The sequence below is a fragment of the Syzygium oleosum genome, unplaced genomic scaffold (genome assembly GCF_021117445.2).
Source record: "Syzygium oleosum isolate NSW1041296 unplaced genomic scaffold, Sole_v2.1 Sole_v2.61, whole genome shotgun sequence".
In the NCBI taxonomy this organism is placed as follows: Eukaryota; Viridiplantae; Streptophyta; class Magnoliopsida; order Myrtales; family Myrtaceae; genus Syzygium; species Syzygium oleosum.
Window position 1 is genome coordinate 369,104 of NW_026607545.1, and position 13,947 is coordinate 383,050.

The 13,947-nt window shown below is 38.9% G+C and overlaps 1 protein-coding gene across 1 annotated transcript; it reads left to right on the forward strand.

Annotated features, from left to right (window-relative positions):
* Positions 1-3,993: 3,993 nt before the first annotated feature.
* On the forward strand, positions 3,994-12,056 carry LOC115692086 (beta-1,4-xylosyltransferase IRX14-like). The gene is made up of 3 exons (XM_030618841.2): positions 3,994-5,145; positions 5,535-6,095; positions 11,447-12,056. The coding sequence occupies exons 1-3, from the start codon at positions 4,391-4,393 to the stop codon at positions 11,682-11,684; spliced, it is 1,554 nt and encodes a 517-aa protein (XP_030474701.2). The 5' UTR covers positions 3,994-4,390; the 3' UTR covers positions 11,685-12,056.
* Positions 12,057-13,947: the final 1,891 nt, after the last annotated feature.

The following is a 13,947-nucleotide window of genomic DNA, read 5'->3' on the forward strand; positions in this document are numbered from 1 at the left end:
AAACCGCCACGTTAGTATTTTTCAGTCAAAATTGGTTGGAATGACTAAATTGACAAATCGTCAAAAGGTTTAAGATTGAATTAGCACCAGTGCAATAGATTTAACACTTTTTTTGTAATTTCCCCTATATAAATACATTAGATAATCATTTTAATAGTCAAATAAGTACCATAACTAGCATGATTTTAACATCATGAAACACATTAACACAACAGTAGGAAATGTTTGTCATCGAGATGCCATAATTTATCGTACCAATTATACTGTTTATGGGTTAATGATTTGTTTGATTATAAATAAGTATAGATCCCAACCATAGTATATAGCATTTAATTAATTCCAATAAAATTATTATCATATTATTGCGATGTTTTTTAATCTTCACATAAACTATGATGGAAAATATTAGATACCGGGATCAACTCTATTATTTACCTACCTTATTTGAAAGAATAATGCTGCATGTACTGAGAGCTTACTAAGGCTCCATGCGTTTCGCGAAAAATGTGACATTTCTGGAAAATATTTTTCACGAAGCTATTTTTCAGGAAAATTATAATATTTTTGATGTTCGGCTGAAATCTAAAAATGAATTAGAAAATATTTGAAGAAGCAAAAAGAAAAGCAAAGAAAAGAAAAAGAAAATTTTGAAATGATTAAAAACTCAAAGTTTTTAAAAAAGAAAAGAAAAAATAAAATAAAGGGAATATGTGTTTGGTAAAAGAAAGTATCTTGGTCCAGAGGTGAAAGAAAGATGATGGAAAAGCAGAAAACGTTCTCTCCACTTTTAAAGGTATTTTTTCCATTGTTGACTAGTTTCCGTCTGGAAAATCCGGAAAAAATTTTTCCAGGAAATTTTTTTCCATGAAATGAACTAAGCCTAAATGACGTTGCATTCTATATGTGGGGCATGCCATGTCATTAAAAACAATACAGTCAGCAAAATTAATACATATATGAGAAAGGGAAAGAAAGCGCAAATTGGGCTAAAAGAAAAAGAAGGAAAATTACTATTTTCTTATCATATACTTCCGATTCTATAAAGTTTCTAACTATGGACCTTTTCCAAGTTTTCAGGTCCCAAATCAAATTCTTCCACTTTCCTAGTATATTAACATCATGTTCTTCCCAAAGGTCCAGGAACCAAATGAAGCTCAGATTAACAATTTACATTTGTCAAAACCCGAATGTTGGGATAACTCCAATTTTCCCTTTACGTGCTTACACTATTTCCTAATTTGGATAATAGCCCTTTATTACAAATAAAAAAAACTTCAAAAACTGTCCGAAAGGAAAGAAGCATAAACAACTTGTTTGTGCTTAATTTTGAAAGAAGTGATCGAAGGACTGTGATTAAGGGACATTGTATTTGAATAATGTAGAGAATGATATATAGATGTGCTACTCAACGAAGAGGAAATCACAGAGAAAGCTACTAAATGAAGGAATAACTGTAGAAAGAGAACGAGCAAAAGAATCATTTTCCTTTTCTTGATCTTGCCTCGTTTGTGCTTCGTTTCCTTTTTATGCAATGTATTATTCTTGCTAATTGCACATATAGTTGATGACACGACATATTCCACATTGTTTAGTAAGAAACTCTTTGTAAATTCTCAGTACATGTAGGGTTGTCTAATCAAATTGCTCACTTGTCGATATTATGTTACTTTAAAGAACTCACCTATGACATTACAGCAAATGTTAGATATCAGGATCACCTCGATTACATACCTATATTTAATATAAAAACTTGCTTTTAGATAGCGCAGGCTAGATAATAGATATGCAAAACCCATTTTTTTGTATACATAAATAATAAGAATATTGGTTATGTACATCATACTGAATTAAATGCAAGAAACCATTCTCAACGTTCATGGCTAATCATTTATGCAAAAAACTCACCTGTATTTATAACAATCAATTATGTTATAAAGTACATTTAAAGCGTTAATGAGTTTGACCAATGCCAATATGCCTTGTGGTGCCACATCATTGGCATAGGCACATGTGTGATGTCACATGATGCAACCCACGAATTCATTCATACTCAATTTTTCTATGATACATTATATCATTAGATTATGACCATCCATAGCATTTATCTATATGATTAAGAGAAATGCGAGGTTTACAAAGACCGGTTTACAAAATCCGTATAATAAATGATGTGACAGACCGTTTTTCGTGATTGAATACGGTTCACTCGTTTAATTGGTCACTTGTAATCCATCACATCATTTAGTATACAGACTTTGTAAATCAATTTGAATATACCTAGCAATTGCTATATAGAAATTTTGGCATAATTCTTTAAAAAATCCCCAAAATTTAGGTCTAGTCTCAATTCTGCTTCGAATTTTTTTTTATTTATGAAAAAATCCCAAACTTTAGGTCTAGTCCAAATATGCTCCCAACTTTTTTTTGTCTAAAAAAAACCCTCCCAAGTCTACCCTGAATCTCTTTTTTTCTAAGAGAAAAATTACCAATTTTTACTATAATCCCAAATCTGCCTCCATTAGCCCTCTGTTCAAAAATCGTAGTTAGTCATCCCTAATTTTCATATCTTAGAACGTTTCATTTTGGAGATAATTTTCCATGATGTGGATTTGTTATTGATGTAGAAATGACACGTTAAGTTGGGACTAGACCACGATGGTAAAATTAAGAATAGATTAAAAGTTGGTGTTTTTTTAGAAAAAATAAAATTTGGAGCAAATTTGGGACTAGATCAAGTTTAGGAGTTTCTCCGAAATAAAAACAAAAAAGTTTTCGGCAGATTTGGGCCCGGACCTAAATTTTGAGATTTTTCCCGATACAAAAACTAAAGGTCGGGTAGAATTGAGACTAAACTTAAAGTTGGGGTTTTTTTTAGGGAATTAGGTCCAATTATTTGTGATAGATTCCAAGAGTACATTTCCTGCTTCTCCCCCTATTTTTGAAACCTCGCGGCAACTACTGACCTCGATGGTGGTTAGCATCATATGACTAATCAACAGTGCACCATATGACTGACTAATCAACATTCCTTCCTAAGTTTCCTAACGCACCTTGATCTATCATGCCCCAAATTTTGTTTTTTTTTTTTAGTGTCGGTCAGTCCTAGAAATCTCCAAACCCATCCTCTTCTCTCAAAACCGACACCCACAAAAGAATTCTCTCTTTGAAAACCAAATTGTGCGCATGTTTGTCGTTGCGATGGACGGCCCAACCTCAAATGATTGACCATTGACCTAACTCGGCATCGCCCACTGGTGACTCACCCTCCCCTTTTCTGCTAATTAGGTGTCATTAGGTGCATCAATCAACTTCTAATCCTTTGCTTCAATGGTTACTAAAGTCAAAATGGGCACTAAAATAATATCTCATTGACCGTGTCAAGAGTCCACAAATGTTCATGAGTCCGCCTCGGGCTCTTCTTGCGTTATGCTTATATTTACTTGTGTCCATGAATTTTTTCACCCGCGGTTCGATTGGGTGACGTCGAGCGGACCCTTTCGTAAACATGATCCGAATTTGAAGCTCGAGAACATGGAATCCAATTTTTTAATCAATAGCAAGAGTGGGATTGTGAACTTTTTCTTTTCTTGGATAAGAGTGGGATCGCGGGACTTCACTTGTGAAAAGAAGCGTGCACATTGTTTTGGAAAGAGGCATTTGATTTTGGGCAAAGCCTTGATCAATTCTCTCGAGGGGGCAAAAAGCTTACGCAATCAAACTAATGAGAACAATAAATGCGTGATTTTTAATGGAAGATCATGGAAAGAAATTTACCCCTAGATATTGTAATCTCGACATGAATTACATTCATTTTTTAAGAAAAAAACAATTAAATTTATGGGTACTGCCTAATCTCAACGTGAAAAGAAAATTAAGGTAAGTTAAAAAAAGAGGGAAGAACTTTTGGAGAGCGGCCCTGCTTCTGATCTTGCCCGATCCAAAGAACTGCTTGTCCTAAATCGGCACTGTAATAATAATACTACTCTCTCTCTCTCTCTCTCCCTGTCTGTGTTGTCTGAAAGTCGAATCGAAGGGAGAGAAAGAAAAGGGGGAGAGACAAAGGCGACTGATTCTTGAAACCAAAGAAAGCCCTTTGGAAAACATCCTCGCTTGACCCACCAACACCCTCCTCCCTCAACCTTCGCCACCACCACCACCACCACCTCCACCTCCACCGCCCCCATCCCAACCACCACCCTTTCCCACAACCCCCAACTCACACCCTTTTTCACCAAGACAAGAGCGAGCGAGAGAGAGAGAGAGAGAGAGAGAGAGAGAGACGCACACGCACGCATTCCAGTCTCTGAAAGAGAGAGAGAGAGACCCACCTGCAGGCTGCAGTGTACCCTGCTGCCAAAAGCCGAGAAGGGGGTCGGGAGAGCTTGCGGCAATGAAGCTCTCGGCGCTGCAGCAGAGCTACCTGAACAGGCGGAACAACAGCTTCCGGGGCCCGTCGGCGCCCTCCGACTCCTCGCCGGACGGGGCCATGAAGTCCCCCGCGGCCATGTTCTGGCTGCTCCTCCACGGCCTCTGCTGCCTCATCAGCCTCGTCCTCGGCTTCCGCTTCTCCCGCCTCGTCTTCTTCCTCGTCTTCTCCACCACCTCCACCGCCCCCACCGGCACCTCCACCACCGGCCTCCTCTTCACCGCGTCGCCGCTCCGGCAGGCGGCGGAGATCTCCGGGAATCTGGAGATTCGGTCCTCCCCCGTCGCCGCCGGCGGGGTTCCGCTCGTCAACAAGACGGTGCCGCGGGTTGTGGTCGGGCGGCATGGGATCCGGATCCGGCCGTGGCCGCACCCAAACCCGGTCGAGGTCATGAAGGCGCACGAGATCATCGAGCGGGTGCAGAGGGAGCAGCGAGCCCTGTTCGGAGTGAAGAGCCCGAGGACGGTCATCGCCGTCACGCCCACCTACGTCAGGACCTTCCAGACGCTCCACATGACCGGCGTGATGCACTCGCTCATGCTCGTGCCGTACGATTTGGTGTGGGTTGTGGTGGAGGCCGGCGGGGCGAGCAACGAGACCGCGTCCATCCTCGCCAAGTCCGGGCTGAGGACTATCCACGTCGGGTTCGACCAGGGGATGCCGACCACCTGGGCGGATCGGCACAAGTTGGAGGCGAAAATGCGGCTTCACGCTTTGAGGTAATCGAATTGCGCGATCTCTGTGTGCTCATTTTGCTAAAGTCAATGTTAGTTTCTAGTTAGTCTGGTGAAAGAATTCTGAGAAAGTGGTAGCGGAAAAAAAGTACCCTTTTTGCCGTTTCTCTTGTTGAAGTTTGACCAGAAGGGACTCGCCAGATCGAGAATCGATCATTATCTGAAACAAAACGTACTGTAAGAACGAAAAAAGTGGGAGTTTCTTGAAGCAAAACGGTTAACGAAAGTGCAAGGCTGTGAATCTCAACTTGTTGCTTTCCTTTTGATGAACATTATCGTGTGTGTTGATCTGCCTTGCTTTTAGGAGCATAAAGTAGACCTAGTTCATATTGCTCGTGGCGTCTGAATGGAACTTGGTTCTGTCGTTGGAGCAGAATTGTGCGAGAGGAGAAGCTGGATGGAATCGTGGTGTTTGCGGACGATAGCAATATGCACAGCATGGAACTCTTCGATGAGATCCAGAATGTGAAATGGATCGGTGCTCTTTCGATAGGCATTCTGGCTCACTCGAGCACGACAACAGATGAATCTGAGTCGTTGACGGTTCAGCAAGTGGCCGAAGAGGAAAATCGGCTGGTGCCTGTGCAGGGTCCGGCCTGTAACTCGTCTAATAAGCTGGTTGGCTGGCACACCTTCAATACGCTGCCTTACGAGGGGAAGGCTGCGATTTACATAGACGATCGAGCTACGGTGTTGCCGAGGAAGTTGGAGTGGGCGGGATTCGTGCTGAACTCTAGGCTGATTTGGAAGGATGCGGAGGATAAACCGGAGTGGGTGAATGATCTGGATTCGCTCGACGGGCTTGATGATGTCGAGAGTCCCCTATCCCTGGTGAAAGACCCTTCTGTCGTGGAACCTCTCGGAAGCTGTGGCCGCCAAGTCATGCTCTGGTGGCTTCGCGTCGAAGCTCGTTCCGACAGCAGATTTCCTCCTGGGTCAGTTTTCCTTGAACCTTAGTACTTCAAAAATATGCATTGACGTTAGAGAAATCCTATAATTGCGCAGTTATCTCGTGTTCTGACTTCTTACTTGAAAATAGTAGAAATTTACAATTCTCTTCCAGTTGAGCCTTGAAGCAGTGCAGTTTCATGAACACTCTTTAAGCTTGTCTCCGTTGTGTGCTGTACTTAAACCTCTAGATATTTGTCCGTCGTCATTGGCTTTGGTGTTTGGATTCTTAACATGACATTATGTTGAGGAACATAATGTTTTTTAAGTCATCTGCTAAGTAATTTGGTTCATACAGTATATGGGGACAAAGGTTGAACGGGTGGAGAAATTTTGGCAAAACATGTGCTATGCTATCCTTCTTCTTGTTGATCTTAGAACCAATCCTGTTTGGATTTCTGTACCATGGTAAAAGATTTTGCTTCTGTCTATGGAGATATTTCCGTTAAAAAACTCACTTTGAGAGTACTTTGTGATAGTGTGAACTCGAGTCTTTTTTGACATACTAGAGATTTCATCAGATGTTGTAGCAGCAGACTGCTCATTTGGATTTTTCTTGGGGATATTATAGTTCATTCTAGTAAGGCTAAGTAATGTTAGTCTTAGCCTGGTTTAAACTATATAGCCTTGGAATTCTTCTTATACTAGTGGCAGAGTTGATATGTTTTTATCGACTAAGTATATTTGAAGGGTTGCCATGTCAAAAGCTGGTTCATGGTTGGGATTCATAATGGGGAAAAAGGGGGATACTCCAAAGGGTCAAATCACATTTCATGTTCTTTGAAATTTGGAAGCTATTTACCTGTGTGATGTGAATTTGTCAGAGTTCTTAGGGAAAGATTTATCCCCTTCAACTTTGTAATCGGTACATGATAAACCTGCAATTTTGCAAAAGGGATATTTTACCTTCCGAACTTGTACTATAATACAGCCATTAGCCATTGTCAATTGTTTCCGTTAGCATGTGCTGAGCATGTGATTTTTAGGTGTAAGGTGCAAATCATCCTTGATTTACTGAAATGCTCTCTTTGCCCTCAGTTGTCATGAATAATGGATTAAATATAGAACACAAGGCAAAATTACCTCCATTTTTAACTTATATTTACGAGTCTAATGTTTGAAATGCTAAACGTAAATTTTATCAGATTAATATGGAAAATTTAAAACTATTTACTTCAAATGAAAATCAAGAGAAAAGGGAAAATTCTAAGGGATAATCTTCTGGGAGACTTGAAATTGATACCATCAGGATAAGGATCGTTTGAAGAGCAGAATAAGGGTAATTCTAACATGTACAATTGTGTTCAATCACTTGGTTGTCGCTCACACTACGGATCTATTTGCAGCTCCCAAAATAATGAGCCATATTTCTCTCTCTCTCTCTCTCGGCACCTCGAAGTTTCATCAATGTAGTTCCAATCTGCTATTGTATCATCCTGATTTTAATCTTAATTAGTTACTTTAAATTATAAAAATGTACAATTAGCGGTGATAATGAACCACTAGTGGCAATTTCAAGTTGCTATGGGATTTTGCTGCTTTTCCTAACTACCGTCTACATGGTCAGTTGTTCTTAATTTTTCATATAAATACCCCTTATGAATTTTAATTGATTATATAGATAGATTAAACTAAACTTTAGGGTAATTGGCGGTGATTTCAAATTTTCTATCTATAGTGCCTTTTAATTCGAGTAGAGGCCTAAAAAGGTTCTCATGCTAAAAACTAGCGAGAAATTGCCTCGTATTCCTTGAAAGTTATGTGCACGACACATGCTAATGAGTCAAGGGCCAATGGATGTAAAAAATATGTGCTGGCTGTTTCTGAGGAATTCAAAAGATGAGATAAACACAATTGTGTGTTGTAAATGATGATTGTGTTCATCTAGTGTTTCATTTATTTATTGTACTTGTATTTGGGTTGGGGGAAAATTGTGTTCATCAAGTTACCCATTTCAGTTGCAAGCCAACTCAGACGTAAAATATATTATACCGAGTTGGACTCTCTTTCTTATTTTGTATGGAAAACATCTTTCTATTTCAATCTGCTAACATTAGTCCTTGTATAATCCAGATAACATCCTCTAGTAAAAGTTATTATCAACACTAGTGACTGTGAGATTGCATGCTGTGCGCTAAGAGGACCTGTTAGGTAGTTTAATGTTTGCCACAATTTAGGGGTTTGACCTTCAACTATCATGTTATATAGATCCGGTGGAATTTTAACAACAAACAGAGCAATTTATTTTAATACTCAAGGGCATTGGTGGAATTTTAGTTCATGCCTTGGAGTTTGTGGACTACCTTAAGTTTCTTTATGCCCACATTGGAAGCTTGTAAGGCACATAAGATTGATATATTTGTGCTCTCTTTTCTTGATTAGTCTTCACAACCAGTGGCCTAGTGGAGAAACAAAATAAAAAAAAAACAAACAAAAACTTACTAGTATGTCCATTGAAATTGAATAGATTTAGCAGCGGGGCAGACCACATACAACATTACTTGAAAGCTATAGAAATAGAAAGCATTTAAAGACTGTTTAATAGCATAAAAGCCAGACGATGAGATAGGAATAAGATAATTATTGCTTGCTTGAACTTGAAAAGAGATACAATAAGTGGTTTTGTCTGGATAGTATTAATTGCTTTGAGCAATCAATCATTATAATCTAGCTGAGAACATTTAAAGAATTTTTTTAGACATAGTTGGAACTTGGAGAACAAAATCTAACTTCAGATATCTCTTAATCTGTACTGTTCATATAGATATTAGAAATGCATATATCTTTTGTTATAAGAGTACTTTAGAAGACAGAAGGGGATAAATGAGAGTATTTGTGACCTACGCCAACTTTACAAGCCATGGAACTAGGATTATCCTTATATACTGAAGTCACTAACTAGGTTTTGGCTTCACTTTTTGCATTTGATATTGCATAATTGGCATCTCTAAATGTAAAGCTGGAGAGGTAAAGGAGATTTTTTGTAATGGATGCGTATCTTCATTTTTTATATATGTTAAAATTAATAGGCCCAGTAATCGACTTTCAAAATAAATTTTGAAGCAACTCTCTTTTTGCCAGTAATAAAGTGTATGGATTTGGAACTGTTAAAGTAAGAATCTAGGTTTTCATCAGGATGGGAGGTTTTATGATTCAAGTTCTGTTGATATTTGCTATTAAAACGAGAGAGAGAGAGAGTTGAGGGGGCCGTTCAACATGTTCATGTGCGTTGTAGGATTGGTAATTAAACTGATTGTATCGCTCTCAAATGTATCTCTTACGATATACATTTTATGAAAACCCCAGGGAGTTATGATTGTCAAATTCTGTGGTTTCTGATTTCTAGATTACAGGATGCTAGGATCCCAATAATCAGGCTTTGAAGGACATGCTTGTAATTTGCTGAGTCTCTTGTATCAGATGGCATGTATACCTGTGTCAGATATGAAAGACCCCAAAAAATAGGTTGATTCCATGATGCACTCTACAATTAGATAATTATATGACTGATGTGGATGGGAAATTTTCATTCCTTAAGTAATTGACATTCTTTCTGCATGTCAAAATTGAAGTAAGACAGCTAGTCTGGCTAATGGAAATTCAAATGCAGAGTGTATCATTAAACACTATAGCTCCGTATTTCCTTTTAGGGATATGGATTTAAATGCGACTTTCAAGTGATATGTGGGATAATTGGTTATGAAATGATTGCTGAAATTATGGAACATGTGATTCTAATTGACTGATTTTTGGGATCACCCTTCACAACACAGAGATTCAATTTGATATCCCCATCCTATTCAGGTCCTAGGTCTGATCTGTAGTTAGAGATGATGATGAGAAATGTCTAGGAGAATCTTAGTTTAGCAGTAGGAGAAGCAGTTGATGACATGAATCTTAGTATATCTTGCACTAAACCTGAAGCTGCAAGTACTGTACAAAAGCCAATTGCAGTTATACTTATAATGGGGTTTCCCAGCTTTGTAGTTTTGTGCCAAGGATCCGTGGAAGCAGTTGAGTAACGTGAGACTAAAAGGAATTGTTGAAAGTCACCTGATTTGGGAACCCTCTTAGGTTGAAAAAGAAAAGGCTAAAGCCGATGGAAAAAAATATCCTGTCTAGTGTTCAATGGAAAAAGCTACGGGTGACATGAAAGGATCTGTAATAGCCCTTTCCTCAGAAAACCTCTGCTCAGGACCAAAAACGATTCTATTGCTTGAAAAGCATAAATGATGCTGGTTTGTACCATGAAGCTCTTTGATGTCAGACCCCAAAGAGGAAAGACAATCTGTTGAGAGGATAAAAGGAAACTGGGAATTTGTAGCTTACCGGTAAATTATGATTACAACTACGTAGCCAAAAGAAATATTATGGCAAAGAAGTGCACTGACTGGATCCCAGCCCAGCTAGAAGGGAAGAGAAGTGAGGAACAATTTGATAAGATAAAAATGTGCTATTAGATGATTCTAAATGATAATAATAGCCTTCTCATGTGATTTTCAATCTTGTATGAACCAATTTGTTAACTATTCTATCTGATCTGAGTGAAGTCAACTCTCATTATCAATATCAATAGTTCGTTATAGTTTGTTTGATCCTAAGATGGCAGAGTTGGGTTGCTTGTTGAGCTCAGACGGCTTTCGTGGCATCTTGCTTGACATTTCCTTGAAAGTAAAAATTAACTGTCAACTTTGCAGCCGGAAATAATGGGATTATCTCAATTTACTTCTTGTTGGTAATTAGCTGAGTTTTGAATAGTACAGTTTTCTCATGTGGATGCCATCTTGAATTCATGATCTGTAGCTTGTGTATTAGTCTTGAACTATATCTATTTTCGTGGAGATAGCTTTACTTGCCTTATATTTGGCCTCTGTCTAATCGTCTGAAATGTCCCTTTTGCCTTCTGAAAATGATGTCTTTCCTGTTAGCTTAGCGGTAAAAGGCTCGCTCCAAAAATTCACGGACTTGATTTGTTTACGCTCTCTGAAATTCACTGAACTCAACTGCTTCTGGTGATGATGTTAGAGTGGCTCAAAAAGTATTTTGTTCGAACCACATCAGAAAGCTTAAAAACACGTTAGAAAATAAATATACTCTATCTTCAGGGCTGTGCTTGTCTATCGACCATTAGTCTAGAATCCTCACTGTCTGATATGAGCATGTGCAACCCTATATGTTATGCAGACTATTGTATCGTGTAGTTTCATGACTTGGCAGATAATGTACTTCTAACATGGCAAAGAGTTCCATTATTTATATGCTTGTGTTGTTGGGCTTCCGGACTATCTTTACTCACAATATTGCCCCTAAAATTTACTTATTAGCTTTCTTTTCGCAGATGGGTAATTGACCCTCCTTTGGAGATCACTGTCCCATCAAAACGCACACCATGGCCCGATGCTCCTCCGGAGCTTCCGTCCACTGAGAAAGCATTGAACATCCAAGATAACCAAGTGGTGAAGCGTCCGACAAAAACTCGATCATCCAGATCAAAGCGGAGTTCTCGGAGTAAGAGAAAGCACGAGGCAAGGATAGCAGAGACAGAGATCAGAGGAAAGCATACTGATCAAAATTGAACCATGCTATGAAGGAGGAGTTCAATATATAAAACATCACCAAACGTCCGATCATTGCATGTAAAAAGTTTGATTATTCCTGGGTGCACACAGAGAAGCATGCCTCGAACGAATTTCGAGCAGAGTTGACAAAGGGTGCATATTTTTTCATTATTTTTATTTTTTTTCTTTTGGGTGAATCTATATTTGGTTGTTAGGTGTAATTTGCTGAATCGCCCACTGCCTGGGAAATATTTTGCCTGACCTGAAGCATCAAATGCGATACATGTGCTCTAGAGATAGGAAGTATACGGTTGTTTTTACTTCGTCGAATTTCATAGAAACGAATAGTTTTGTAGTAAGTTTTCTGCAAGATTGTTCTTCTGCTGTCCAGCAGGCTACATGAGACTTCAAGAACGCCGAAACGTGTTCATCCTCTACTCGCATCCGTAGAATTTACTGTTGAAGCTGAAATTGAGCTGAAGTTAAACTTACCGTAAGCTCCAGAAACAATCATGACAGGTGAAGGTTTGGTATTGACGAGGCGTGAAGAACTGAGCTTCCAAGTTATTGATTAAGCATAAGGAGCCAAACGTTAGAGACTTCGAAATCCGAGATGAATTGATGTATAACCCAAATTCAATAACAAGCCAAAGCTCGAACATGGGACCGTCTTAGATCGAATAGCTTACTTTTGGAATCACTTACACCTTCTCTCTCTCTCTCTCTCTCTCTCTCTCTCTCTCTCTCTCTCTCTCTCTCTCTCTCTCTCTCTCTGTGCATGTGTGTACAGTACAGGAAGACAAACGATGGGCAGAACACACTAGAAAGGGGAAATGGAATGGATAACAAACGATAGCATTTGACAGTCGACGAGTGACGAAGAAAGTGGGATGTGGTTTCTGCAGATTGGAGAAATCTTATCACCTTCAAAAACTGAAGAAACATTAAGTGGCTTACACTCCAGCCCCATGAACTGGAGCAACTCTTGTCCGGTTGCTCAAGAATCTTCTCTGTCCGTCTCTTTTCTTCCAAAACGACACAGCTCCGAAGCCATCGAAACTGACGGTTTCCCCCAAAACGACAACCCAAAAGAGGGACACTATCTTCGGGTTGTCACTTTTTGCAGCTGTGTGGCCATTCTTGGGGATGCAGAGGTGGATGGGATGACCAGGTTGTGACTGCTAAAGACTGTTAGTTGCCATCTAACTTTCTCATCTTCGGCCACAAATGTAAAATAAGTAAAAAAAAAAAAGGAATCGTGATGTCCACTCTTTTGTTTTCATTCAAACCCATGAGCTGTTCAAAGTGATAATGGTTTTGTATTCTAATCATCGAATCAGAAAATCTCTCTCGGACGAGTGTTCATAAATCGAGTTGCCAAAACAAAGAACGACACTTCCAGATATATTAAGAATTTACCTACCGTGTCGACCGAATAGGTGAAACATATCTCCATGTGTCAATGACAGGGCTGACTAGATTTAACCCACCAATCACATAATCAGCGAAGCTAATATCCCATCCACGTGTTTGGATTTTGAACAACCTCTACCTAGAATTTGGTCGAATTGGACTGTACAAAACTATATTTTCGTTTGGATATAACTTACACATAATCTCATCACATTATTTACTAAATGGTGCGTGTGAATTCGGACTTACATTCATTTAAATTTCGGATAAGGGGAAAGAGGAGGAGGAGGAGGGAAAGTCAGTTTCTTGTGATGCCCCCCTCAATCCGAGGAAGATTAAGCGATCGGGTAGAATTGCACACCGCCTAAGGTGGGCCAAGCCAACAGCTCTGAATTTCCTGACCAACTCACCCATTAAAAAAATATATAATAATAACAAAAAATATAAAAATAAAATCTCATCATAATCATACATTCCCCATGAATCCTCACTGTTTCATTTCTGGCCGCCATAATAATTAAATCTTCCCAACGATATACAATAAAATATAAAAATTAATAATAAAAAAGAGTGCTGCTAGCGAGTGCTTCCACACATTTATCAAATATATTTTAAATAGAGGAAAAGGGGTTAATATCCACCAAAAGAGTAAAAATAAAGTGCTTGATATTTGAAATTTTAATTACACATTTCACGTTAAAAATTAGCAAGTTAAAAATCATAATGTTTTATTTTATTTTACTAATTTAGCTAGATCTAAATTCTTGGAATTCTCGCGCAATTTACTTGCTCTAGGAACTTGTTTGATATTATATTGGTTTATTCATAGAAGACTGTAAGTGCCCGAAAGTGCGTCTATATACAACGA